Here is a 25,943-nt window from a genome sequence, read left to right as displayed (position 1 = left end):
TCTCTCTGGGGACAGATGAGTGGACTCGAGTGTCTTCCTGGGATCTCCAGAGCGTTCCTCCAGTCCCTCCCAGTGTTGTTTCTGTCTCCCAGTTTGTTCTAAACTGTGGCATGCTTTGTGTGTATGTTCGTTATTGTGGGTGTGTGTGGACAGAAAATGTATAAATCCCGAGCAATGGATCTACTAAAGAGTGGCTGCAATGAGTTTCTCCGCCCTGACATCCTCACAGCCCTTTGCCAGTCCGTTATGGGCAGCAAGGTAAACCGTCAGAGACCAGTGAGCTGCTGTAACAGAGACCCGTCCACAAACACACAGGAACCTTCAACTGGACAATGCTAAGCTATTAGACGGTTATGAGATTGTGACATTTTTCATTTCAGTTTTACTTTAGCTTCACAAACTAGCGTTTTATGTAGCCAGCGTGTACTGTGGTAGGATTAGGATCATCTTAGACTTTTTACATTGAAATATGTTTTTGGATTCAGATGCAGTTTACAGGTTAAGGCCTGCACAAGTTGACAAAAAGATTTATTTATTTAGGTCATTTTTTAATGACCTAAATGAAATCTGAGAAGGTTAATTAATTAATCATTTTTGACCCAAGTTTTTTCTAAGAAGAGCTATAGTTTTACATGAAAATTTGATCTACTCATTTGAAAGTCAAAATAATGCGCTTTTGATATTTTTGCCTTATCACTTGGTGTTCAAGTTTCATGACGTTTTTTTAGAGATTGTTTCTCTCTCCCTGGTGTTTGTGGACATTGTTTTTATTTTTTCTTCATCCATTTCATCCTCCTAAAAGTGGTTCTAGATCCATGTATTCCTCCTCCTTCATTTCCTAATCCCTCCATCGCTTCCCTTTCATCGTCAGTGAAGCTTTAACTCTTTCTAAAACACAATATCGTTGCACAGAATCATAAAATGTGTTAGTCACCTTCTACACCACGTCTACATTTTTATTGTTATATTAGAAGCTGATTACAGATTCTTTTTCTACATTTTTATTGTGGTAATTTTTACTATGTAGTATTTTACCAAAGCAACTTTGCATTGCATTGTAAGAAGGATGTGAGCGCTGCAGACTTTCATCACCAAATAGTTGTAATTTGTGTTTTAATTGTCATCTTTGTGTCTGTGTGTCTCACAAAGCATGTTTTTGGTGAATATTATGCATACTAATCCTCCATTTAGTTCTTTTTGATAGAAGTTGATATGATGTTTCTGACTTTTCTTTAACTGGAGTCAGACAACTATCCAAAAAACTGAAAATAGAACAATAGTAATAACCTAACTTGTTATTACTAGAATTTATTATTGTAATAAATTGCTATTGATTGCAATTCTTCCCTGTAATAAATTATAAGTTTATTATACGACTATTTTAATTTAATCCAAAATGTGAGATGTTTTTAATTCACTTTGGCAGAAAAGATATTTCAAATAACTTTGTTCTTTTTGGATAGTTTCTCTTTGCATTCACAAGTTAAAACCATGCCAGATTTGAATGTTAAACATTTAAAGCACCTCCTTTTTACGAGCTACACTAACTTTACTCGTCCATCCTCAGTGGAAGTACAGGGAGCAGTACGAGCGCGCCAAAGATAAGTTCACATCTGTTTTGGAGACTCCTGAGTACGAGACTCACAAACGCAGCAAGAAGATCACTGATGTGAGTTTTAGTGGAGTTTCCTTATCATTTACTGCCATTTTTCTCTTTATTTGTCATTTCTGTTGCTGAAATGTTCCTCGTCTCTCCTTAGGTCATCTACAAGATGGAGTACAACAAGACCAAAGCTAAGGGATACACCTTGCCTTATGACACTCCACACCAGCAGCACATGAAGAAGGTCAAAGAGATCACTAGCAACGTAAGTTTCACTCTTGTGACACATTTCTACATATGTTTTCATCTACAAATTTGTAACCTGATCTAATTCCTTGCATCTACAAAAAGAAACACAGCACTTATTACTGTGTCACAGAACATAAGCTGTAGTAGCCTGCATAGGTTTTATTTCAACAGAGCCATAAGGAGGGTCTTAGCATTCTCAGTCAAGCTTGTGTATGCGCTGCAGCTGTGCTCTGATTGGCTGCTTCTGACTGAAACAGCCAATTGATTATTTTTTTCACAGCTCCTGTTATACTGAACCGAAATGTAACAAACTGAAATATTACGGGTAGGATAAAGAATCTTTTATTTATTTAATTTCAGCAGAAATACTAATTTTATAGTTGTAGTAGTTTCTATGAGAATGTGCTTCACTGTCCAAAATGCTGTGAGAACAATAAAGCCAATATTAGCTGGCTAATTAGTCAGGTTGTCTGCTCAGTTAGCCAGCCTTCAGTTGTCTGCTGAACAAACATGCAGCTCTCAACTTTCCATCGACACTTTTAAAACGCCTGTCAGTGTATCACGCTAAGCTTCATACAGATGAAGGAAGCCATTCACTCCTTTCTTCATGCTTTATGGCATCTCTTTTAAACATTTGGTAAAACTTCAGGACGATTGGCCATAACCAGTCTATTCTTTATTGTAATTATTTATCTTGATTCCTCTTTCAGCTGAAATACAAAGAGGTGTACGAGAAGAGCAAAGCCCAGATCAACATGGACCCAGAGGCTCATGACATCCGTGCTGCCAAGGAGGCCTACAAGAACATCAGCAATGTAAACATCCATAAGAAAATGACAATGCTTGTTGGAAACACAAAACACTCTAGCAACAATTATAAAGTGTTTCTTATGTTTCTGTTATTAGCTTGACTACAAGAAGAAGTACGAGGCAACTAAGAACAAGTGGATCTGGACAGCAGACAGACCAGATTTTATAAATGCTGCCAAAAACACTCTGCAGCAGAGTGATGTGAGTCCATTGTTTTGTTTGTTTGTAAGTGTAATTTATTTCTATATCTTTGTGCATTTGTCAGTATTGATCTGAACATAATTTCACTCACAGGTTGAGTACAAGTATGACAAAGAGATGATGAAGGGCTGTGTGATACCTATAGCGGATGACAAGTACACGCTCCTGTACAAGCAAAATGCTGAAATGGCCAGTGACGTAAGTGGTTCTTGTGACAGTGATCCGTGAAAGAATGGACCAGGTCACATCAACAAATCAAACACCTCTTTTGCCCACCTTCTGCAGGTGAAGTACAAAGAGAAGTATGAGAAGGGAAAGGGCCACTACATACCTGTTCTGGATACCCCTCAGATCCTCCATGCCAAAGCCGTGCGCACGCTGGTATCAGAGGTAAGGGCCAATAAATAAACGGGTACACCATTATTTGCACATCTTTACCAAACTTTCTGTTGGGAGTAAAGCGTATCAACATCAGATGAGAGTCTTGACATTTCCACATCCATTCTCAGAGCAAATACAAGCAGGAAAGCAAGAAGATCATGCAGTCCGGCTCATTCACCAAGCTGGCTGAGACCCGCGATACCGCCCACAGCAGGGAGGTCAAGAAGCTGGTCAGCGAGGTACGACGTTTTTTTTATGTTGTACCCAAATCAGCCCACGACTTGGAACTGCGTCTGTGAAACTTTCTTGTTCTCCCAAACGTACAGAAACAATACAAACAGAAGTTTGAGAAGGAGAGAGGCAAGTCGGTGTACAACCAAATGATCGTGCCACCTGATGTTCAGCACGCCATGGACGTGGCGAAGAGTCAGAGCAATGTGAGAGTATTTCTACACGAACGTTTGTCTTTTGAGGTGCTGCTCGGTCTCTACACTGTACTTTCTCTCTCTCTCTCTCTTTCTCTCTCTCTGTGTCGTGCCATAGGTCGCCTACAAAAAGGACGCCAAAGCCAACCTGCACTACACCACTGTAGTGGACCGTCCTGACATCAGGAAAGCCACCCAGACTGCGAAGCTCGTCAGTGATGTAAGCATCAAATACACGTAGAAATCTTTTGGGAGAAAAAGGTGATTTGATTTGACTAAGTGAAAGTTCAGATATTGTCCATGGGCTTGTTTATATTTTGAATATGAAGAAAAAAAACACTTTGAACATCAACCAAAATGTCAAAATGTTTGTTTTACCTGGTCAAGAGGGTGAGGTGGAAGTATAAACCTATCAGTGTTCCTACCCCTTATCCACCATTACATGCATAATCCTACATTTATTATATGTGTAATTCATACATATAACAAATAAACCAGTACTTAATAGTTAGCAAATCAATACGTTATCCATTTAATTTAATTACAGCGGATGAACAATAATTATACCTTCTAATTAATGAAGAAATATTATTTAGAACAATGTTATTTCTTCTAATATAATGTTCCTTCTAAAATACAATGCTAGTGTATTTTATGCTGGCATTGAAGCTAGATTTAAAAATGCTAGTTTTAATGTTGAATACTAGCATTAATAACAAAAACACCAACAATAATTGAATATTAATAATAATATAGTACATGCAGCAATAACCGTTTGTTTTTGGTTGATTTAAATAATTCAAATTACTTAGGCACTTTGAGATATTACTGCACAAATTAAAATATTGTGAATAAAAGTCTTCTTTAGCTTTTTGTGTGTGTTTTCACGAGCGCCTTTAACCGTAGCACATCGTTAATCTGCCAATCTGAAACCAAAACAAGCCCACAGCTGCATCGGTTGAGTTTGTTTCTGGTGCTCTGACTCTCGTCTCCGCCTCCGTCCGTCAGATCGGTTACCGCGAAAAGGCGCGCGAAGAGGCCAGTCGTGGAGGCTCCCTGATCCACCGGCCAGACATCGCTTTGGCGACCCATGTGTCCCAGCTGACCAGTCAGGTACAACAAGAGAGATAAATCGTTTTGTCTCCCTACATCTCAGGATACAGACACACCTCACCCCTTCTGCTAACATTTCTTTTAAGTTCTTTTTTTGTACCTCATTGGTTTAGTTTTCAGACTACCTCGCTGTGGTAGATGTGATGCTTTTAGCAGCACTCCTCTTGGCACAACGACTGAACTAGCAGCTCTTTGATAGTGCTTACTTTTCACCTTTGTATTAAAATCCATCTTTTAATCTGTCACTGTGACTTCATAATATATATTCATGTTTAACATGTCTAACTCCATCCTTAAACCTGACCTCATGTGTCTCTCTTCTTTCTCCGCTCCTCTTCTCTCTCGCTAGTCGTTCTAATCTCTTTCCTCTCATCTCTGTTCCCATAATGTCTTTGTCTCCTCATTCCACAACCTCGCTGGGCTTTGTAGGTGGAGGGCCAGGCCTCCCTCCATGGAGCAGCTTCCTATGATACCCCACTGATGCGGCACATTAAGAAAATGAGTGCGGTGACTAGTGATGTAAGGAGTCGCATGTCCTAAAACTGAGGGATACTGATATCTGTCTGTCTCTTAAAGTGAATTGTATTTTATTTTTTAAAGTATTTTGAGCTACCAGGGTCTGAAAACATCTTCTTTTTTTTATCCAGTGTATGAAACTATTTTGTGCTTTGATTTGCCTTGCTGTTTGTTTGCACCCTTCGGTTATGTGTGCATCCCTTGTTTTCCTCAGTCGGACGAGCTGTGACTCAGTGCTAAGCCTAGAAAATGCACTAGCTGCACTGGTATTCAGACTGTATTCCTTTGGATTTTTTAAAAACAGTTTCAGGTTACCCTTCCTTGTGTTTCTGACAGCTCACAGTCTGAAACCGAAGCTTTTGCTGCCGTATTTTTATGTAGCCTTTGTTTCGGCTCGGAGAACTTTTCCGGGATTTATTTATGATTTGAACACTAGAGGGCAGCATAGCCTTGTAGACTTCAGCTAAGCTAACAGCTTTGGGGATGCTAATTGTTCATTTCTGAAATGTTTATCGTATTCGCTTGTTATTTATGCTCTTAAAATATTCTTTATACACAACTAGTTCAGTGGAACATAATAGAGAACGTTTTTTCATACGTATTATTATGCATGAATTGAATAAGTGGGTCAAAAAACGAAACTATCACCTCTACATCAGTTTGTTCAGATTAAAAGCATCAGAAATAGGTTTAAAAATGTACTTTATTTTTTACAAATCAACAATGCTTTATGTTTAATAGCTAAGAGACAAATATCAGCTTGAACTTTTAAGATTGTTTTTACATGCTCAGATGTTGATTATTCCTGTCATTTATAAGCCTTTGATTGGGGTCAAATATTAAATGTATACCTGGATTAATAAAAATAATATACTTGCATGCACATCTAAGAACATTTAAAGTACCAGCTACATTTATTGTCATCCCTGATTAAAAGAAAAAGTGCATTATTTTTTAAGACAAATTCATCTTGTGTTCTAGGATCATAGTCTCAAGCTGAATAGGTTTCAAAAACGTTTAATTTTACTACATGCATTCCTGTGTTAATTAACTATTTTAAGCAAAATTTTAGAGGGTACAGTTGTTATTTTTACTACATGTATTCCTGTGTTAATTAACTATTTTAAGCAAAATTTTGAGTAAAAAGGTTGGATTGATGAAGAGTGATATTATGCTGCTGTGAATAAAAAGAGGAACGAATGGTTTTCATCATACAGATTCAACCAGGGGGTCACAATAAATGTGGACTGGAACAATCCATAGATGCCAAATGTTACACAGCATGTCCAAGGCAAAGAAACTGCCTGCAAGAAATCTGAGTCACTAATCCTTTCGGTCACACTTGCGTACCGTGTCTTTGTGTCACTTCGAGTCTGTAAATCCACTTGCTTGTCCCGACTCAGGGCTCATGCTGATTTCCAGTGTGTGTCGCCTTTCTGCCTGACCAGGTGAAGTACAAGGAGAAGTTTGACAAGGAGATGAAAGGGAAGAAACCTCAATTTGACCTGAAGGAGAGCAAGATTTACAAAACCCTGAAGGATGCCAATGACCTGGCTAGTGAGGTAGGCAATCCCAGAACCAGCTTCATGCCAGCTTCTGTGTAAAAACGTGGAGGTGGTCGTCGAAGTTTGAAGGATTGTAACAAGTGTAGCAGAGCACAGTTCTTCAAGGATCAAATCACTTTAGGGGAATAAGTTAAATTAATTTTACCATTCAATTTATCAACTTGAAATGCTTAAGAGTTTGCCGTCTGAATTATATGGCCTCATTGGTTAATTGTGATATTTATCACAATGAGTCTTGAAATTAGCTAAATTGACCAAATACCAAGTATGTTTTGTTAAAAAAAAGATTATTTGTGATAAAAAGAGCTCTCTGGTTTGATTGCTTATCAATCAATCAAGTAAATCAGATTAAATTTTTATAGCACATTTCAGCAACAAGGCATTTCTAAGTGCTTTAGATCATAAAAACACAAAGTCATGCAACATAGAATCTAATAGTCAAAACGTTACATTAAATCAAGTGCCATCATTTAAATTCTTTATCTATTATGTTTCAAAAGCTACACCAAACAGGTGGGTTTTTAGTCTGGACTTACAGGAAGTCATTGTTTCAGCAGTTTTGCAGTTTTCTGGAACCGTGTTCCAGATTTGTGGTGCATAGAAGCTGAACGCTGCTTCTGAGGAGGTCTGGAAGGTTATCCTTTACAATTATCAAAAGTCCTCAAAAAGCAATGAAATAAAGCAATGAAATCTTGAATAAGCTAAAGTTAATTAAGCCAAGTCCTCCTAAATGTATGTAACAACACCTGATCTCTGATGTCGCATCGGCTGACAAAGATTCGGTGCTCACTGCGTTGAAACTTCGTCTCTTGACGCCACCCAGGTGAAGTACAAAGGTGACCTGAAGAAGATCCACAAACCTGTGACTGACATGGCCGAGTCTCTGTCCATGCAGCACAGTCTGAGCACCAGCAAGCTCTCAAGTGACGTAAGATACCATCACCACCACCGCCGTCATCATCATCACGATTTAACCCTTTCCTTCTCCCACCCCAGCTGCCTTCTTTCAGTTCACCCTCAGTAGTTTATCGAAACAGTAACAGAACCATTCACCATCGCATATAGTCTGAAACTCTAGGATCCTTCATCTAAACACTCATAATCTTACAGACCTCATCTGGTAGTGACCCCGACCCTCCTCACCTTTAACATCTAATGCTTCACTTTTAATCCTGTAGGTCAAAATCACACTTTGATTGAGGATCGCCTAACATAAAATCCAACGTCTATCGAGCATTTTATCCTCTAATTTATAACATCTTTGCATTAATGATTGAAGTCAGCGTGTCCTGCTGTTTATGATATCTGCAGTGCCTTGCAAAAGTATTCCTAGCCCTTCGCCCCCTTTTTACATTTTGTCAAGTTGGAATCACAAGCTTCACAGGATTTTACGTGATAGACCAATGAAATGTAGTGATTCATTCATGAGTTGAAGGATAGTTTTCAAATGTAACTCTGAAAATTGTGGCATGCATGTGCATTTGGTCTCCTTTACTTTAAAAAATCCTTTTTAAAGTTCGCCACAAGCCACGCAGGGGACATGACACAAATAATGAAGAAGAGAAAGAAGGTGTCAAAAATACTGAGGCCACAAAAGAATTGAGAAGATTCATCTTCCGGCGGGACAAATACCCAAACATGCTCTCAGAGCTACAATAAAATGGCTTGGCTCTGAGAGCATCTTCATGTATTAGAGTGGTCTAGCCAAAGTTCAGACTTAAATGTAGCTAAGAATATGTGACACAGCCTGAAACTGTACACCCCAGAATTCGCTCTGCTTTGCATCGGTCTATCACACAAAACCCCTAAAGCTTTCCTGTGATAAAATGTGAAAAGTTGTAGGCGTGTGAATACTCCTGCAAGGTCCGGCCTGAGCCCTTCATTTGAAATGGAGTAGGCTCTCGCCAAACACCCTGAAAGTCATTTACTGTACTGAGCTGCCTGACTCTACTGGGAATCCCCTGTAGTACCGCTACAAGAAGAAATTTGAGGAGAGTAAGGGTCACTACCACATGATTCCTGACACACCAGAGCAACTTCATCTCAAGGAGGCCTCTGAGCTTCAGAGCAACGTAAGTGGTACAAACTGTGGGACCAACAAACACCCTGAAAGTATCTTCCAGTTTGTCTGAACTTCCACTCGATACTAGGAATGTCCCGATCTGTATTTATTCTTTTTTGGGGGGTAATTTAAAAGTATAGATATTCCCCGTTTGATAGTGTTACTCCTCTATCCTGCTTACAATGTTTCTACTCTGAAAAGCTAGGCTGAAGTTAGCAACGCTAACACACAATTTGAATACGACTGATTTTTTTTTTAAAATTTTTACTGTTGGTCATGTCTAGACAAAGCGCACAGGAAATGTTTTCCTGCTTCACAAACTTAGTGCTTTTTCATTGAACATAGTAGAATTTAATGACTGGGTGTTTCAGCTGCTCTCTGCGCTGCGCTCAGTTACAGACAGCCATCTGGGTCACTCGAAACAGACTGAGATGAATCTGCAATGTCACTCTAAAGAGGAAAAATGCATGGTCATTGTTCCGGAAGAACCTAGATCCTGTTGAGCACGTCAAACTCAAGGCCCGGGGGCCAAATCTGGCCCGCTGCAGCTTTTTATGTGGCCCTCTAGACTCCAATGTGACACATAAATAGAACAGTCAAGATAACAGCCTGTTTAAATATCAGCCAAATCAAAGCAGTTTTTATCTATTTATTGCCTCCTGCTTCTTGTGAATTCACACAAAACCAACAAATTCCTTTTTCGCGCTGATACATAATTGTGAGTTTGTTGCCATATTTGGATATAAGTGATTGTTTACTCCCACCCGCAGGTGGCGATATTTCTTACTTCTACCAAACAGCTGCTTAAGATTTTCTTGATGTCAAGTTGTAATCCTAAATGATACGGCGAGTCGTAAAAAGCACAAACACTTTGATTTATATTGGGGGGGATCATAAAAACAATCACCAAATCCTTTAGGGATTGAATATTATTTAATTTTAAGATTTTTTAAAAATATTTTAACAGTTTTGTTTAAATAACATTCATGGTTTTGATTTGGCCCAAAAAGAAAATGAGCTTAACATCCCGACTTTAGAGCAATAAAGTAAGGAGCAGTTTGGCTAGGGAGATTGTGCTTACATTATGCTAATAGGGCAGAACAATAACATTCAAAAAGATAAAAAAGGTTTTACATTAGACCCCAATCTAACACTTGGGATTGGATTGGGACAATCCCTACCTCATACATTGGTTTAAATGTGAAACATACACATGCAGATTTGAATGTCCAAGCTTTTAGATGGCAACATTTAAATCAAGCTTATTTTACACTGCGCTCTGTTTGGGCCGTTTCAGGTTAAATACAAGGAGAAGTACGAGAAGGAGAAGGGCAAACCCATGCTGGACTTTGAGACTCCAACTTATGTGACCGCTAAGGAGGCCCAGCACATGCAGAGCCAGGTAAAGACTCTCCTCACCCTCGTGCTGAAAGCAGCTGCCGGCTTCGCTTCAATGACTCCTTCGAGTCTCAATAGATCCAAAATGTAGAGCTCCTTGTTGGCAGCTTAAGCTTTTCGGCTGGTTGTCAACCACAACCTTACAGGAGTTGTTGGGAGTTTTGAAGAATGATTTAGTCACTCCGTTTTGATTTGTAATTACCTTTGTGACACCTAAAAACAATCATTTTTGCATTCATTGTGCTTTCTTTCATAGCTAGCTGAGCTCAGAATATAATTCAGCCAAAAAGTGTTTAAATTTGATGTGCATCTCCAATTGACTTCAGTTATGATGTCAGGAAGTCAACGGTAAAACGGATCTATGGCTTTCCTATGAAGCCTGATGTAAAGACGGACAGCCGGCCCTGACAATACACTATTTAAGCTCAGGTTTCCACTCACCTCCTGGAGTTTCCTTTGAAACTGTCAGTCAAGTTTACAGATGTATAGCTTGAATCATATGTAGTCTTCCTGCAAGTTCTCAGTACTTATTCATTTATGAACATGAAAAGCCATGGCTACGATCTCAAAAAGGTTATTTAATACATGCATAATTTATCCAAAGTGCTATCAATAGATACATTTTGTTATAAAATGCTTGAGGAGTCAAAAAATGTAATATTTTCAGTTGTGGTGTGACGTTTGACAATATTTATCTCACCAGTTTTCAGTCCCAACTACTTCTATTTTACATGTTCATGTTTTTATTTACTCATTACTTTCTATATTGATGATTGACTTTTAATTTTTTTTTAATCGTTAATTGAAACTTGGATGTTATTTTGTGCAACACACAGTTCACATACAGTCAACTATTTGTGAACAGGGAGGATTTGGCCTGCGTATTAGTTGAGCTTCAGTGATTAATTATCGTATTTTTCAGACTATAAGCCGCAACTTTTTTCCCACACTTTGAACCATGCAGCTTTTAGGCCAGTGCGGCTTTTCTGTTGATTTTTCTTCAACCCGCTTTAGCAGGAAGTGAATCATTGGAAGTGAAATTGGAAATCATAGAAGAAAGTGCTAATTTTAATTCAGAACAAGCTCATGCTAGCAGCAGGCATGACGGAGAAATTTCTTCAAACTCATATTATGCCGCTTTTAAGTTAAAGGATATTGATCTGGCAGTACAGGAGGGAATTAGAGCCGCTGTACGTAAACATGTACAAAACCATGGAGGGCAGCGTCCTCACAAATCCAGCAGATTTCTGAGGACGCTGCCCTCTGCTGCCCTCTGTTGGGTCCTTTCAAAACCAAGAGCGGCGGCGATACCAGCGGCTTATAGCCCGGTACGGCTTATAGATGTACGTTTCAAGTTTTTTACAATTATTTTTATTGTAAGTGCGGCTTATAGTACAGCGTGGTATATATGAACTTATGTGTTTAGATTTCTGTCAAGCGTTGGACCAGAAAGGCTAAAAAATCTCTGTTTTGGCGACGGTGCTGTCACTGCACTTCAGCCCTGCTCTGCCTGCATGTGTTTGAGCTCTGTCTGTCTGTCTGTGTCTTTATGGCCAATAGAAAGACTATAAGAAGGACTATGAGGAGTTCATGAGGGGAAAGAACCTCTCAGGCTTGGAGGTCACCCCTGCCATGATTCATGTCAGACACGCCACCAAAATAGCCAGCGAGGTAACAGAAGGATGGTTTATCCCGTTAATTTGCCCCCTTCTTCCTCATCATTACTAAGACTGTATCACAACCGAAGTCCCTCTCTACTTTCACACCTTTCACCCTCTGAGTTTTCCTTTTCAGGGGTTTTATTGCTTTCATTTTTTTTAAAGATGCTTGCTCGTTTGACCCAACATCTCCCCACCCCGCTGCATGCTTTACAGAGAAGTTAGTGCTGCATCCACTGACGTCTAAAGCTCCTCTTTATGCAGCAGCAGCATCCTGTATGAGTGCATGTCACAGTTTTATTAAAGAGGTGATGTTTTCTGTGAAATGCTGTTTTCAAACTATGTTACGTGTTTTATTAGGGCTGGGCGATATGGCTTCAAAATAAAAGATCTGATGTGTCTGATATATATTTACATATATATATATATATATATATATATATATATATATATATATATATATATATATATATATATATATATATATATATATATATATACCAGATCTCATTTTAAGTTTTTTTTCTCTTGGAAAAAAATATTTTTCAATCTTTTATTTCAATCATCATTTCTGAGCAAGAGGGCCAGGCTATGATATATATATATATTTTAATTGCAACAATGTAGTCTTAATATTAACAGAATAAAGATTTTATTAGGAAAATGTCTTAAAATTATGTGGAAAAAAATTTAATAATAAAAAAACTTGTTTTCCTACAACCATATTATTTTCATGTTATGGCTTTATTATTGTAATACAAATCATTAAGGACATCTTACCCTGACTGCTACATTTGGTCATGGAGTGGACTCAAATTCAAAGTCCAAACTAAAATATAAGTTGCAGACAAGATGATGATATCACTTTGAACTTTTTTTTGTTTTAAATTAGTGGGGAAAAAAGAATGAAATCCAGGTTTTTCCCAGAAATTAAAACTTCAAAAATGAATTTTTTAGATGAATTTATCTCCCAGCCCTATGTTTTATCCTGTAAAATTTGTTTCATCTTGTCTATCTCCAGGATTCTTGCCAAAGTCAACAACATCTCCACTGAAAATGTTTCTCTCTGTAATAATATAAGTGTCTTATTTTTTTAGTTGTTGTTGAGATATTGGTGACTTTGAGCCTTGATTGTCCGTATGCTTCGGCCTTGCCTGCCTGTGCGGCCGTCTCTGCAGTCTCTCTTGTCTTTCTTCCATGGTGTAGAAAGAGTACAGGAAGGATCTAGAGGAGGGAGTGAAGGGTAAAGGGCTAACTGTACTGGAGGAAACTCCGGAGCTTTTGAGGGCAAAGAATGCCACTCAGATCCTGTGTGAGGTACGACTGACCGAGAGGTGATGGCGGTGGCGTCACGCTCTCCTCTGACTTCCCCTAACACTCCCCCCATCCTGCTCTCACCTCAGCTGCATCGCCTCACTTCCTGCTTTTTGACAAGACTAATGTTCCACTGCTCCTTAGTTTGGAAGAATTTTCCTCAAATCTTGTCTCCCCCCGCAATTTTACATCTTATTTTATGTCACTTTGTATAAAAAAACTTGACTGTTTAAAAAAAAAAAAAAAAAGGTCACATCTGAGCTAACTTTCTTTAAGAAAATAAACATGTTCGTTTTGGTGTAGTTAAACTCAAATTTGTAGAAATTTGTTTGGTTGTATTTGAAATTATCTCAACAAAGAACTAATTGTGATGCAACATCCTCTTGACTATCTTAACTCTTTTTTTCATTTAGCATCTTTATTGGAGCGCCACACCTTCCTCTCTCCCATGTTTCCCCTAAATCCTGTCGCTAATTCCTGCTAACCTCCTCTGTTCCCGTCCCCCTAGGGGTTTTGCGGCCTTCCTCAGTATGAAAGCGCAATTAGTTTTCAGTGCGTCTGTTTGGTGAGTAACAAAGCTGCCGCTTGCATTTACAGAGAGAGTACAAGAAGGCACTGGAGCAGGAGATCAAGGGCAAAGGAATGCTGGCTTTGGCGACCGACACTCCGGACTTTATGCGAGCCAGGAACGCCACCGAAATCCTCAGCCAGGTCTGTTCTGAGTAACATCTGCTGAATGCGTTCAAAAATATAAATACCTTTCCCGATTGTGTCACTGTAATGTGACACAATCAGTGTATTTGATTGAGAGTTTGTCTTTAAAAATAAATAACACAAAGTAATGCATAATTGTGAGATGGAAGGATTTGAGCTTCTTTTCCAAATATAAACCTGAAAGGATTTGGAGTGTGTGTGTTTACAGCCTTGTTTGCGCTCATATTTGCACATTAAAACAAGTGAAACCAGTCATCTGTGTTTATTAACCAGGTTATTATAATTTATTAATTAAATATGCAAACATTCTTCAGAATTAGAATTCATAATTAATGATAAATATCAACTATAAACTAGTATTTCTAGTTTATTTACTAAATAAATTGTAATATTTTTGAAAAAATATTTATTTTAATCAAGTCAACACATTGTATACATCATTTCACATAGACGGATGTCTTCAAGTCTTTGTTGTTAATTCTGATGATTTTTCTGCTTGCTCACTTCACCCCTACCTTGACACATGGTAGTGGCAGCAGAAGGCTGTGGGTTCACCGCGCTTTAGCAAAGACAGGGAGGATGGTCAGAGTTGTTAAGACAGACTGAGCTAAAATGTTAAATTATGACGATTGATTGTCTCTTAATTGTTGAACAATTAAAAGACTTGAGACTGAGGCGGATGTCCACCTTCCAGTGTGTCCACACAGTCCGACCTCAAGCCGAGTAAATTTGTTGAAGGAGATTTAAGTTGCTACAATAACCTGAGCAAAGTCCACACTTTAATCTAGTTGGGAGTCTGAGGCAAAACGCCGTCCCATCGGATTGAGCTCGAGCTATTTCGCAAAGAAGAACGGGTAAAAATACAAATTCCCCGTTTAATCCCTTCCAATTATTGTTCAAAACCCTTTTCATTTTGCTTTCACTTCACAGTTATGCCCTTCTGAAATTTGTTTGGTCATATTTGAAATCATCTCTGCCCTTTTGATGCAACTTCTGTTGGTCTGATTGAAAGAAAATATATTACAGGTTAGAGTGTTACTGTGACAAAATCTGTTATCGTTCAACAGACACCGATACTTTTGTAAAACGCTTGATCCAAGACATGCACACCGAAATCTGGTGTTTTCAGTCCTCCTTAAAAGTTTCTGTTCTGCAGACTAAGTACAAGCAGATCGCCGAGATGGACCGAGCCAGCTACACTACCGTCATCGACACGCCGGACATCATCCACGCTCAACAGATGAGGAACATCGTCAGCCAGGTACGCTGCCGCCGAAACGAGTCTGTTTTAAACCCCTCCTTCCTCCCTGGCATGCCTTTCATTCTGCTCGTGTTGTCGAAACAGAAAAAATACAAAGAGGAAGCTGAGAAGACGATGTCTCACTACGTGCCGGTCCTGGACACTCCAGAGATGCAGAGAGTCCGTGAGAACCAGAGGAACTTCAGCACTGTAAGTTGCAGAAGACGCCCTCCGTCCGCTCAGTCACTCTTACATCCAGTGATTCCGCATCGGGTTTGTAAAGAGATGTGAAGATATTTTAGATCCTTTTATGCTTTTTTGTTTCTCAAAGTCCTCTTGCGTGTTGTTCGCTTTGTTAATCGGTCCCATAGAAACAGTGTTATTTTCTACTGTTTTCTGCTGTGAAACGTTTTAACCTCACCGTTTTCCCTTCTTCTTATAGCTTCAATACCAGATTGACCTAAAAAACACAAAGGGCAAAGTGTTTACTGTTAAGGACACTCCAGAAATGCTCCGTGTTAAAGAAAATACAAAGAATTTCAGCTTGGTATTTATTCCGTGATAGTTGCTTTTTTCTTTCTTTTCTTTTTACCATTTTTGATAACCCACTTTTACATCTTTAATCTTTTTTGGGTTTGTCTTTCCTCATTTTAACAAACTCTGACATGAAACTCCCATCTCTTCATGGAACGAGTAATTAAGCCACTCTTTGTAAAAATACAGCAACTAAAATGCTCCTGTAGACTAACGCTTGAAGCCGCTAGTGCCGAGCCTGTGTGTCTCCATTTGGGATATTTGTGTTTTGTTGTGTGCTTTGAATTCGCTTTTCCGTTTTTTGTTGGGGGGTTTTTTTTGTTGTTTTTTTTGTATGTCGGCGTGTGCTGTCAATGTTTTTGCTTTTTCTCTTTGCTTAAATCAGAGATAATTTAGAGTCAGATGGAAGATCAGGCTAACCCCTCGTTCATGCTTCTCGTCCCACATCCTCACAAAGATTCATTACAAAGAAGACGTGGGCGGAGGGACGGCTCTGCCTGAGACCCCTGAGATGGAGAGAGTAAAACGCAACCAGCGCAACATTAGCACGGTATTCCCAACGAGTGGCCCTGCCCCCCCTCCGTCTCCTCAGTTCTCCATCCATGCTCCCTCATTGTCGAGCAACTGGGAATAAGACTTGAACTGACTTCATCTTTAATATCTTCCCATGAGCATTTCCAGTTCAGCTTTTCATTTGAAGCTAATTTCTAGCGGTTCTTTTTGGAGATTTGTTGGCTTCGTCCTAATCGGAGGATGAAGCTAATGAGATAATCTGGCAAAAAGTCAAGCACAGCAGTTTTCTGGCCATAAGTTTGAATACTCAGGAACTGGATAAATTGCTTTGAATTTATGTCGGGTTCCTTATTTACTTTAACAAGGACGTGCAGCACCTGCCACATTTACTGGTACCCTGATTAAAAAAAGGATTTCAGTTTTATTTTATTGCTGCAGCACTTTAATCTCTCAACAAAAAAAGTTTAATCTAACTTTCATTTACAGTTTATTTATACTGTGTGAAAAATATATTCAGAAAAGGTTTGTTTTTACCTAAAATGTCGGCGGCAGAGATATCGGGGTACATTTAATAATATCTTTTGACATAAATGTAACTGGAGCATGTTTTTATTCTATAGTTTTTAATTTAATTTGATCAAGGTATAAATCCGTAAACGTAGAGCTCTGGAACAAATTAAGAGAGCACTTAAAATGGTCAGTTTCTCTGATCTTACTCTTTATAGGTCTATGTTTGAGTAAAATTAATTTGGTTCTTTTGTTCTGTGAACTACTGACAACACGTCTCTGAAATTCCAGGCAAATATTTTGTATGTATTTGCAAAAAATGTGAAACGGTGAAAATAACGATGAAGATGCAGAGCTTTTAGACCTCAAACAACGCAAAAGATACAAGCTCATTTAGAAACAGCACATTTTTACCAGAAGTGCCGATAAGTGTCACGATTTGCAGGGACTCAACTATCACATAATTTCTACCCATGAATTAACATTTTCATCACCTGCAGGAACTTTGGTGGCGTTGCTACTAAATTTCATTAACGTCAGGTGGAAAGTCAGTGATTTAACCGTTTTTCGTTATCCATAGTTCTTGTGTTTGAATAAGAATGAACGTGGACGGTCGCAGGATGCTATCTCACGCTGTACCTTTGTGACGTTTGCAATGGGCAGATACAATACAAGGAGTCTGTGGGTCAAGGCACAACCATACCAGACCTGCCCGAGGTGAAGCGGGTCCGAGAAACCCAGAAGAATATCAGTCTGGTAGAGGAAAACCACTGCAGTGACCCTCCTCCTGATTATCATCCCTCACAAAAAAAATCAAAAATCACTTTTGCTTTCTAGAGTTGATTTTTCCTCCTCCATCTTAACTATGTTCCATATATCATTCCTTCTTTTCCTACCAGAAATGATTTCAAACTTAATTTAAAAAAAAACAACATTGTTCCCCCCCCCGTTATTTTCCCGTCTGGTTTTTGATGTTCTTCCTCTCCTCCCGATCTGAACACTAACCTCCCGCCGGGTCGCGCCGCCGCCGTGTGTGACTGTTCCTGTGCTGTGTCGTTCAAGCATCGTTACAAAGAAGGAGTGGGACAGGGCACGTCCGTGCCGGAGACGCCGGAGATGGAGCGAGTCAAACGCAATCAGCAGAACATTAGCACGGTACCTTACAGAACCCGACCCGCTAGGTTCCCTTCATCCGCCTGCCCACCTGCCTCACTCTTCACCCCCCTCACCCCCGAACACCTTTCTCTCTCCTGTTCCTTTGTATCTCCACCTGAATCTCCTCTAGTCATCCAGACGTCGAGAACTGACTCATCAAACCCTCTGATACCCGCAAGTTTACATGAACTAATCATGGATGTCATGTGACTGCTGCAGTTTAAATCCTGCATTTGAGTCTTTTGAACAGATTCAGATGATTGTCCGATCTACGTCTTCAGTGATTGTGGTTTAAAAAAACCAATAAATTCCTCAATTTTGCCTTAAGTCAACTTGAGGTTAAATTTGACCAGACTCAAATTTAATTTCAAATTAGAGCCTGGTCAAATTTAACCTTGGACTTCAAACTTGGACACAAGAGTGTTTCCAAGGTGAGACTAAAATTCCCCTACACTTAAAATCAAAGACTGCGCTGGGATGCTAGATACAATTTTTCTCGACATTCTCCTTTTTAATTTCTTTAATTTTTTGCTGTGTCTGTTTGTCTCTGCTTCATTGTTTTGTTGTTGGTCTTCTGTATCTGTGTGTGTGTGTGTTTTTCTTTCATAGTTATTCTTTTTTTCTTCTGTCCCTGCATACAACCCTTCAATATTTGTCTGCCAGATAAAATACAAGGACTCTCTGGGTCGAGGCACGGCCATACCGGACCTGCCCGAGGTGAAGCGGGTCAGAGAAACCCAGAGGCACATCAGCTCGGTAGTGGACCGAAGCCGACCCCCCCGTGTGCTCCTAACCTTTTGAGCGTAGATAGTAGTTTCCATCATGACTCTCCTCCACCTCATTGCATCCATCTTTATTTAAGGCTCAGTCTGCAGATTCTTGAGCTCCTGAATGACCTCATTTTGCTGTAATTTCCATCTTTCTCTCTCCTGTTCCTTTGTATCACGTGTGTCAAACTCGAGGCGCATGGGCCAAATCTGGCCCGCCACAGCTTTTTTTATGTGGCCCTCTAGATTCTGGACTCAATACAAAGTGTGTGTAAATATGATGTTATCAGTCAAATCAGTGCAGTTTTTATCTGTTTACTGCCAAATTACGTAAAACAATCCCTCCAGTTATTTGAGAATGTTGTGGAAATTCACACAAAATCAACAAATACCAGCACTTTTTTAAAAATTAAAATTGGGAATTTATTCTAGCTTTTTCTTAAACATTGTCAAAAACTTCCTTACTTGTACTAAGCAGCTCTCTCTGCCTTATTTGATGTCAGATTATAATCCATGATCCATATTATAGACGCATCATGATCCATACAGTGAGAAGAAGTCATGTTTACCATCTTATAAATAAGAGCAAATATCACAAATATTTCCATATCAGTGCCATAAACACTTTGATTTTTATTCTAAAAAGTCAGAAAAATCCTGCAGGGACTGAAAAGATGTTCAATAATATTATTTAATTTTAAGAATTCATTGACATTTTAACAGTGTGTGATCAGATTGTATCAATACATTCTGTCACAACCGGCCCTTTAAGAGCACTCATGATCTTGATTTGGCCCCAAACCAAAATGAGTTTGACACCGCTGCTTTTTATCCTTTAATCTTCTTCATCATTCCTGCCTCTTTGGCCTTTATTAATACAATATTTCCTAACCTGCAGCTAAGCTTTTTTTCCCTCCATGATCGACTTTTAACATTCCAGCAAAATGAGAATCTAAATTCTTATTGATTGTATGGTTTTTTTTTCGTTATTATTATTCCCACAGCCGACATCCTCCTGAGAAGCATTCTGGTTTTCTCTCTCGTTTGTAACGAGTTCGAGCTCGAAGAGACCACGGTGTCTGTGAGCTCCAGCGGGTGTGTTAAGAGTTTTCTGATGTGCTTCTTGTCCTGTAGGTGTTGTATAAGGACAGTTCTGCCAAGGGAACGCCCGTGGTCTTTACTCCTGAGATGGAGCGGGTCAAAAGGAACCAGGAAAACATTAGCTCGGTACCTTCCAGAACCCCCTCTCTGAGAAAACCTTTTAACCTTTTCCTAACCGAGCCCACTTCACCTTCACCCTTTTTTGCTTTAGTTAATCTCATTAATTTTCCCCACTGCACTTTTCTCCGAATACGTTTAATCCATAACCTCTTTTGTCCTCCAGACTGCTCCGTTTCATCTTTTTTTATGTGCCCGCAAAAAAAATTGAAGCATAACGCTGTTTTTCTTCCTAACTCTTCATCTCCTAATAATAATAATAATAGTAGTAAAAGAAAAGAGAAATCTCTCTTGCTAATTCATTTGTCTGATTTCCCAGTAATCCTCTGACCTTTGTGCGTCCGCTCTCGATGCGTTCGCGGAGCTGGGATTCCTGACCTTGGCCCGCTGTGCTCCTCCTCTTCCAGGTGCTGTACTCGGACAGCTTCCGCCGGCAGGTGCAGGGCAAGGCCGCCTTCGTTCTGGACACGCCCGAGATGAGGCGCGTCAGAGAGACGCAGCGCATCATCTCCGGAGTAAGATCTTCTTCCTATTTTCTATTAAGTGGAGTTAGAGTGGAACCAGCTGTTCGGTGATGGAGCCAACGAACCGAGTCGTCGCAGATATTTACTTTATTCTCATGAATAAATGCACACAGATTATCAGTGCTAACAGGAAACCAGACCCTGAACAGGAAGTAAGATCTGAACGTATAAACATCGTTTATTGCACTCATCCAGTCCAATGCTTTTTTTTTTTACATTTATTTTTTGGTATTTTCATTGGTGTTACATTTGAATAAAAAAACACAACTAGATTAGATTAGAGTTAAAAGTAAGTTATTCTGAACATTTCTTTATCTTCTTACACAAGCTCCTTCAGACTGGATGGGAAATCAGAATCAGTGTTCTAGTTTTGCTAGTTTCCAGTTTGGTCTTTGGTCGTTTTCACCAAATGAATCCAGTATTAGCTGGGCCTTTACAGCATGACGCTGCCGCCACCATCTCTGACCTTGTGGGCGTGGTGTGTTCAAGGTAATGCGCAGTTTTAGTTTTCCCACCACACAAAGAGCTTTGCATGCATGTCAAAGCGTTTAACACTGGTCTCATCTGGACTGACCTTACAGGATTTTATTTGTCAATAAAGTGAATCTTTTTCCTTCTATTTTTTAGTTAAAAAAACATTTTTAAAAAATCATAGAATAAATTTAGGTTTGAAGAGCTAGGATCATAAAACAAAACGCTTAACTCGCAAATAAGTTTGATTTGACTCCTGCAGGTAAAATACCACGAGGACTTTGAGAAGAGCAAAGGCAGCTTCACCCCCACGACCTCTGACCCCGTGACAGAGCGCGTCAAGAAGAATACGCAGGACTTCAGCGACATCAGCTACCGTGGCATCCAGCGGCGCGTGGTGGAGATGGAGAGGAGACGCGCCATGGAGCACGACCAGGAGACCATCACCGGTACGGAGAGCTCAACGCCAGGATGGAAATGATTTCAATATTTAAAGCTCATAAGCTAACGTAAATGTTTGGATTGTCTCTAGCTCCCTAGGTTTACTGAGCAGTGTCTATTTGTTTTTTGAAAATAGACTAACTTCTGTTCTTAGTGTCAAATACGCAGGTTTCTTTTTTTTATTACCCTCTCTGTGACAAACAGAGAGGGTTTGTCAGTTCTGTGTTGGCTCTAATGTCGAGCTGTGTGTGTTTGTGTGCTTGTATGCAACCTGTAGACCATTTTCATCAACAAATGGAGCTCTTTTGTGAAACATGAGGACATTTTCCTGATCTTCACGTTTTTCCAAGTGGAATGTAATCAAATAAGAAGGATTGTTTGTCTATTAACACAGGGGCGGGTCTTTAAATTATATGAGAAATCCGATGGTAGGTGGTGATGAGAAGCTGTTGAGTGGCTGAACCAGAGCGGGGAACCGGTGGGAAGGCAATGCGATGGACGGCGGTGGTGAAACGGGGAGACGATGAACCATGAGCTGGGAGGGAACAGCGACAGAGATCAGTGCGGCGAGAGTGTGGCGGGCCAATGCTGGGGCCCGAGGCGAAGAAATGTTGACAGGGGGATTAAGAAAACAACCAACAATTCCAGAACAACCAGTAACTGAAGAACAACCGGTTAGAGCAAGGCACCAGTTTTAGCAGACCAATCAGAGGAATTAGAAGGTCCATGATGTTCCCTTGTGGTACGTCATCTTTAAAACGATACCTACCCTCTTACTGAGTTTTCCCAGTACTGATTGTGGTTCCTGGTTGTCCTCCTGTTCTTTTTGAGCCAGCCTTTCTCTAAGCAGGACATTTTCAATCACCAAATGTCCTGGATTGCTTGAAAAGGTCGTCCCTCTATCCAGACTGGGTGTCCATCTTCATCTCTGCCCTTTTCAGGTCTATCAGAAGCTCCTGGATTTTTAGCCTGAGACACTGATGACCGACTGATAAAAAATGCATTTCATTTTTCTCGTCCTTGTATTTGCGCTCTGTCTCAAGAAGCTCCTCCCAAACCGACACGAGCTGGTCACGGAGCGCATTGCTTTGTCTTTCCAATATATCATATCACTTGCGCGAGACTCTGAGCGCTTGATCTTAGATCAGACAGAGGAAATGCTGTTTTTGATTTTGGGGTAAAGTTTCGGTGTGAATTGAGTTTTGGTTTGGGTTCTGCTGTAGAAATGATTTGAAGTCAATGGAAAGTCTCTGCAAAGACAGCGAGACAAACGTGTTTGCGTGTGTGTGTGTGTGTGTATGTGTGCGTGTATGTGTGTATGTGTGTGTGTGTGTGTATGTGTGTATGCGTGTGTGTGTGTGCGTGCGTGTGTGTGTGTGTGTGTGTGTGTGTGTGTGTGTGTGTGTGTGTGTGTGTGTGTGTGTGTGTGTGTGTGTGTGTGTGTGTGTGTGTGTATGTGTGTGTGTGTGTATGTGTGTGTGTGTGTGTGTGTGTGTAGATCTGCGGGTGTGGCGCACCAACCCCGGCTCCGTGTTCGACTACGACCCAGCAGAGGACAACATCCAGTCCAGGAGTTTGCACATGATGTCAGGTGAGATTCTCATCCAGAGAGGAAAACTTTCTAAACTGGTTCATCGAAAAAAGACGGAGGTTTGGATTTATAAAACAAGAAAAAAAAACTTAACCTGGAAAGTAAAAAATTGATTAGTATTGGTGATTTTCCAGATATGCAAAAAGAAGAAATTATGTTTTTATTTCTTCCTTTCTTTCTTTCTTGTGTACTTTATTGTTTCTGTCTTTCTGCTCTCATACCTTCCTTCATTTCTACTTTTTCTTGCTTTGTGCCCTCGTTTACTTTCACTTCATCCTTGTCTTACCTTTTCTGTTTTTTCTTCCTCTCCATCATTCTTTCCTCCCTCCTCACCATTTTTTCTTCCCTGTGTCCTTTCTTTCTTTCTTTTCTTGATTTATTTCCTGGTATTTGTCCTTTTTATTTCTCTCCTTGTGTCTGTAATACCTGCTATTCTGTGTCCTTTAAATTTTCTTCTTTATGTCTTTCCTTTGATCACTTTTTACGATTCATTCGTTCCTCTTTTATCTTTGCTTTTTTTTGTTCTCTCCTTCCTTCTTTGTGTCCTTCCTTTCCTTTTTTGTTGATTGATTTGTTCTTTGGTCTGTTTTCTATTTTCACTGCTCCATAAACTCTTTAATTTTAGAAACATCAAATATATGGTGAACGTTTTGATTTTATATTTCTTAATTGAATACACACACACAAAAAATCACCTTTAAATAGCTAAGTTGAGAAAAGTGGAAAAGTAAAACTTATAAAAATAGGAACCGTAAAATATATCTCATGAAAAATACGGTAATCTAAAGTGTCTCTTACTAAATATACCTGAAGTCGGTCTTTCCTTGTAAAGCAAACATAAATACAAAAGAATGTAAAAGTTCATTTGTGAATAGCTTGCTGTTGGTCTAAATGTCTGTTTCAAATGTCCTGTTCGTTTCGCCCGTTCTGACCTGGTTTCCTCCGACCCGACAGTACAAGCACAGCGCCGCAGCAAGGAGCACTCGCGCTCCACCAGCGCCCTGAGCGGCATGGCCGACGAGAAGTCTGAGGTGTCGCAGGACGTCGACCACCACCTGTCTCTCTACAGCAACGGCTTCATGGCCAGCTCAACGGGTCACAATCAAACGAGACACTTTAGCCGTTTTCGGTTTTGAGCTTTATTTGTGCTGCGAATGTCCCTTACCCGGCCGTTTGTCGGATGTCTGCAGGCTACCAGCAGACCAGGACTGTGGAGGTGCAGCAGAGGTCATCGTCCGTGGCCACCCAGCAGACCACCGTCTCCTCCGTCCCATCACATCCGTCCACCACTGGGGTCAGTAGGACACAGTCATCTCATGTCATTTAAGTGATTTTTAAAGAATAAGAATTAAATATATGTTGAAATTATTCTAGGCATTAACCCATCGTCTATTCTGACAATAAATCTGATCAAAATTTGTTTACTAACATCAACATCTATATTTGACTTATCAATAGAGTGTTTGGGTGATCTGTTGACTATAATTTGGATTAACTAAGAAGAGCAAAAAATGCTTAATAGGTTTTTATTTTTATTTTTTGACAGTAATTTGAACCGTGTGAATTTAGTCCAGTTGAGTTTTGGGTTGAACAAACAACTATTTTTTTTCATTTTAATTGCTAAATGTAGATATTTTTGTACAGTTTCTACTTAATTCTTGCTGAGTCTTGTTCTTTCAACAAGAGACATTTTTGAATCTGCATATGATTAATCGATTACTAAATTAGTTTGCAATTATTTCAAAAATCGTCTTCCTACATCAGACTCTTCTCAAACCCCTCCGTCTCTTTGCTCCCTTCAGAAAACCGTGCGCGCCATGTACGACTACGTGGCGGCAGACAGCGACGAGGTGTCGTTCAAAGACGGCGACGTCATCGTCAACGTGCAGTCCATCGACGAGGGCTGGATGTACGGCACCGTGCAGCGCACCGGCAAGACCGGCATGCTGCCCGCCAACTACGTGGAAGCCATCTGAGAGACAAAGCCCGCCCATCGTCCCTCCAGAGTGGGCGAGACCCATCCACAGGGCAAGCTGACCGGTCTTCCTGCCTTCCCAACCGTAGCGTAGTGCACTCTGTAGCTTTTCACCGTCTTGTTGCTCTTCAACAGTATTTGAATTGTGCTGTGCTTCTCGTTAAGTCTGTTGCCGTGCTTCCTGTGGATGTGACATAAGCTTCATGACGTGACGTTCAACACCGGTTTCACACAACACGCCTACTATAGATGACAGACTGTTTCAGATCGTTCCAAGACCCCGCTGCGGGGAAACAACGACTCGCTAGCAGACAACCTGACCCCCACTGTTTTGTACATTTTAACGATTTGATACCGTAATTTAATGTCCCGTTTTTGTCCAAGCCGCCGTTTAACTTCTGAGAACTCTGGACTGAACCCAGTAATGACTAAGATCTGAATGAGTTTAATGAATCAGAGTTAGTTGTGCCACTCACATCCTCCACGATCAAACCACTCCAAAAGAGTTGTATGAATTAAGCCTTCTTTTAAAATGAAGGCTGGCTGTTAGCATTTTATGTGTGTTTTGTTTCTTCCGATTATTTGGGTCCTGACTGAAGGCCGACCTCTACGTTTAATCAGTAGTTAATAAAACACACAACCTCCTGCAACATTCTGCCTCCTTTTCTTTTGTATCCATCACTTTTGTTTATTTACATGCAAACATTTGGTGACTAGATATTGATAGCTGACAAAAAAAAACCCTATCGTGGTTTTACCGACTTTAGAAATACTTGAATATACAGCACTGAAATGTAAAAAAAACCCCACAAATTTATCTGGATTTATGTATAAATCAAGGCTTTTATTGCCGTATTATTCAGTGTGGACAATTCCAATGTTAAGATTCAATAGTTTCCATCAATCAACACAAGTATTGATGCCCAACCTGTTCATGATTTGTACATACAAATTTTGCCAGTAGGTTTACGCCCTAATTCGGTGGTGCCCAAAGTCGG

General features: G+C 39.9%; 1 protein-coding gene across 1 annotated transcript in view; it reads left to right on the top strand.

Moving 5' to 3' along the window:
* LOC129361096 (nebulin-like) overlaps positions 1–25,595 on the top strand; it is a 64,179-nt gene extending 38,584 nt beyond the window's left edge. Inside the window, 31 exon segments of the mRNA XM_055031755.1 lie at positions 1,568–1,669; positions 1,761–1,868; positions 2,563–2,667; positions 2,759–2,863; positions 2,957–3,061; positions 3,149–3,253; positions 3,373–3,483; positions 3,571–3,681; positions 3,788–3,889; positions 4,678–4,782; positions 6,747–6,860; positions 7,687–7,791; positions 8,831–8,935; positions 10,223–10,327; positions 11,884–11,994; positions 13,188–13,298; positions 13,893–14,006; positions 15,166–15,270; positions 15,355–15,459; positions 15,692–15,796; positions 16,241–16,333; positions 17,467–17,559; positions 17,866–17,958; positions 18,622–18,714; positions 19,860–19,952; positions 20,351–20,458; positions 21,201–21,387; positions 22,878–22,970; positions 23,925–24,065; positions 24,161–24,264; positions 24,773–25,595. Coding sequence (XP_054887730.1) covers positions 1,568–1,669; positions 1,761–1,868; positions 2,563–2,667; positions 2,759–2,863; positions 2,957–3,061; positions 3,149–3,253; positions 3,373–3,483; positions 3,571–3,681; positions 3,788–3,889; positions 4,678–4,782; positions 6,747–6,860; positions 7,687–7,791; positions 8,831–8,935; positions 10,223–10,327; positions 11,884–11,994; positions 13,188–13,298; positions 13,893–14,006; positions 15,166–15,270; positions 15,355–15,459; positions 15,692–15,796; positions 16,241–16,333; positions 17,467–17,559; positions 17,866–17,958; positions 18,622–18,714; positions 19,860–19,952; positions 20,351–20,458; positions 21,201–21,387; positions 22,878–22,970; positions 23,925–24,065; positions 24,161–24,264; positions 24,773–24,946 — 3,411 coding nt within the window. The 3' untranslated portion in view covers positions 24,947–25,595.
* The last annotated feature ends 348 nt before the right edge of the window (positions 25,596–25,943 follow it).

The sequence above is a fragment of the Poeciliopsis prolifica genome, unplaced genomic scaffold, assembly GCF_027474105.1.
Source record: "Poeciliopsis prolifica strain line A6 unplaced genomic scaffold, Auburn_PproV2 SCAFFOLD007, whole genome shotgun sequence".
Lineage (NCBI taxonomy): Eukaryota > Metazoa > Chordata > Actinopteri > Cyprinodontiformes > Poeciliidae > Poeciliopsis > Poeciliopsis prolifica.
The sequence above is the reverse complement of the archived record's forward strand: the minus strand, read 5'-3'. Positions and strand labels throughout refer to the sequence as shown.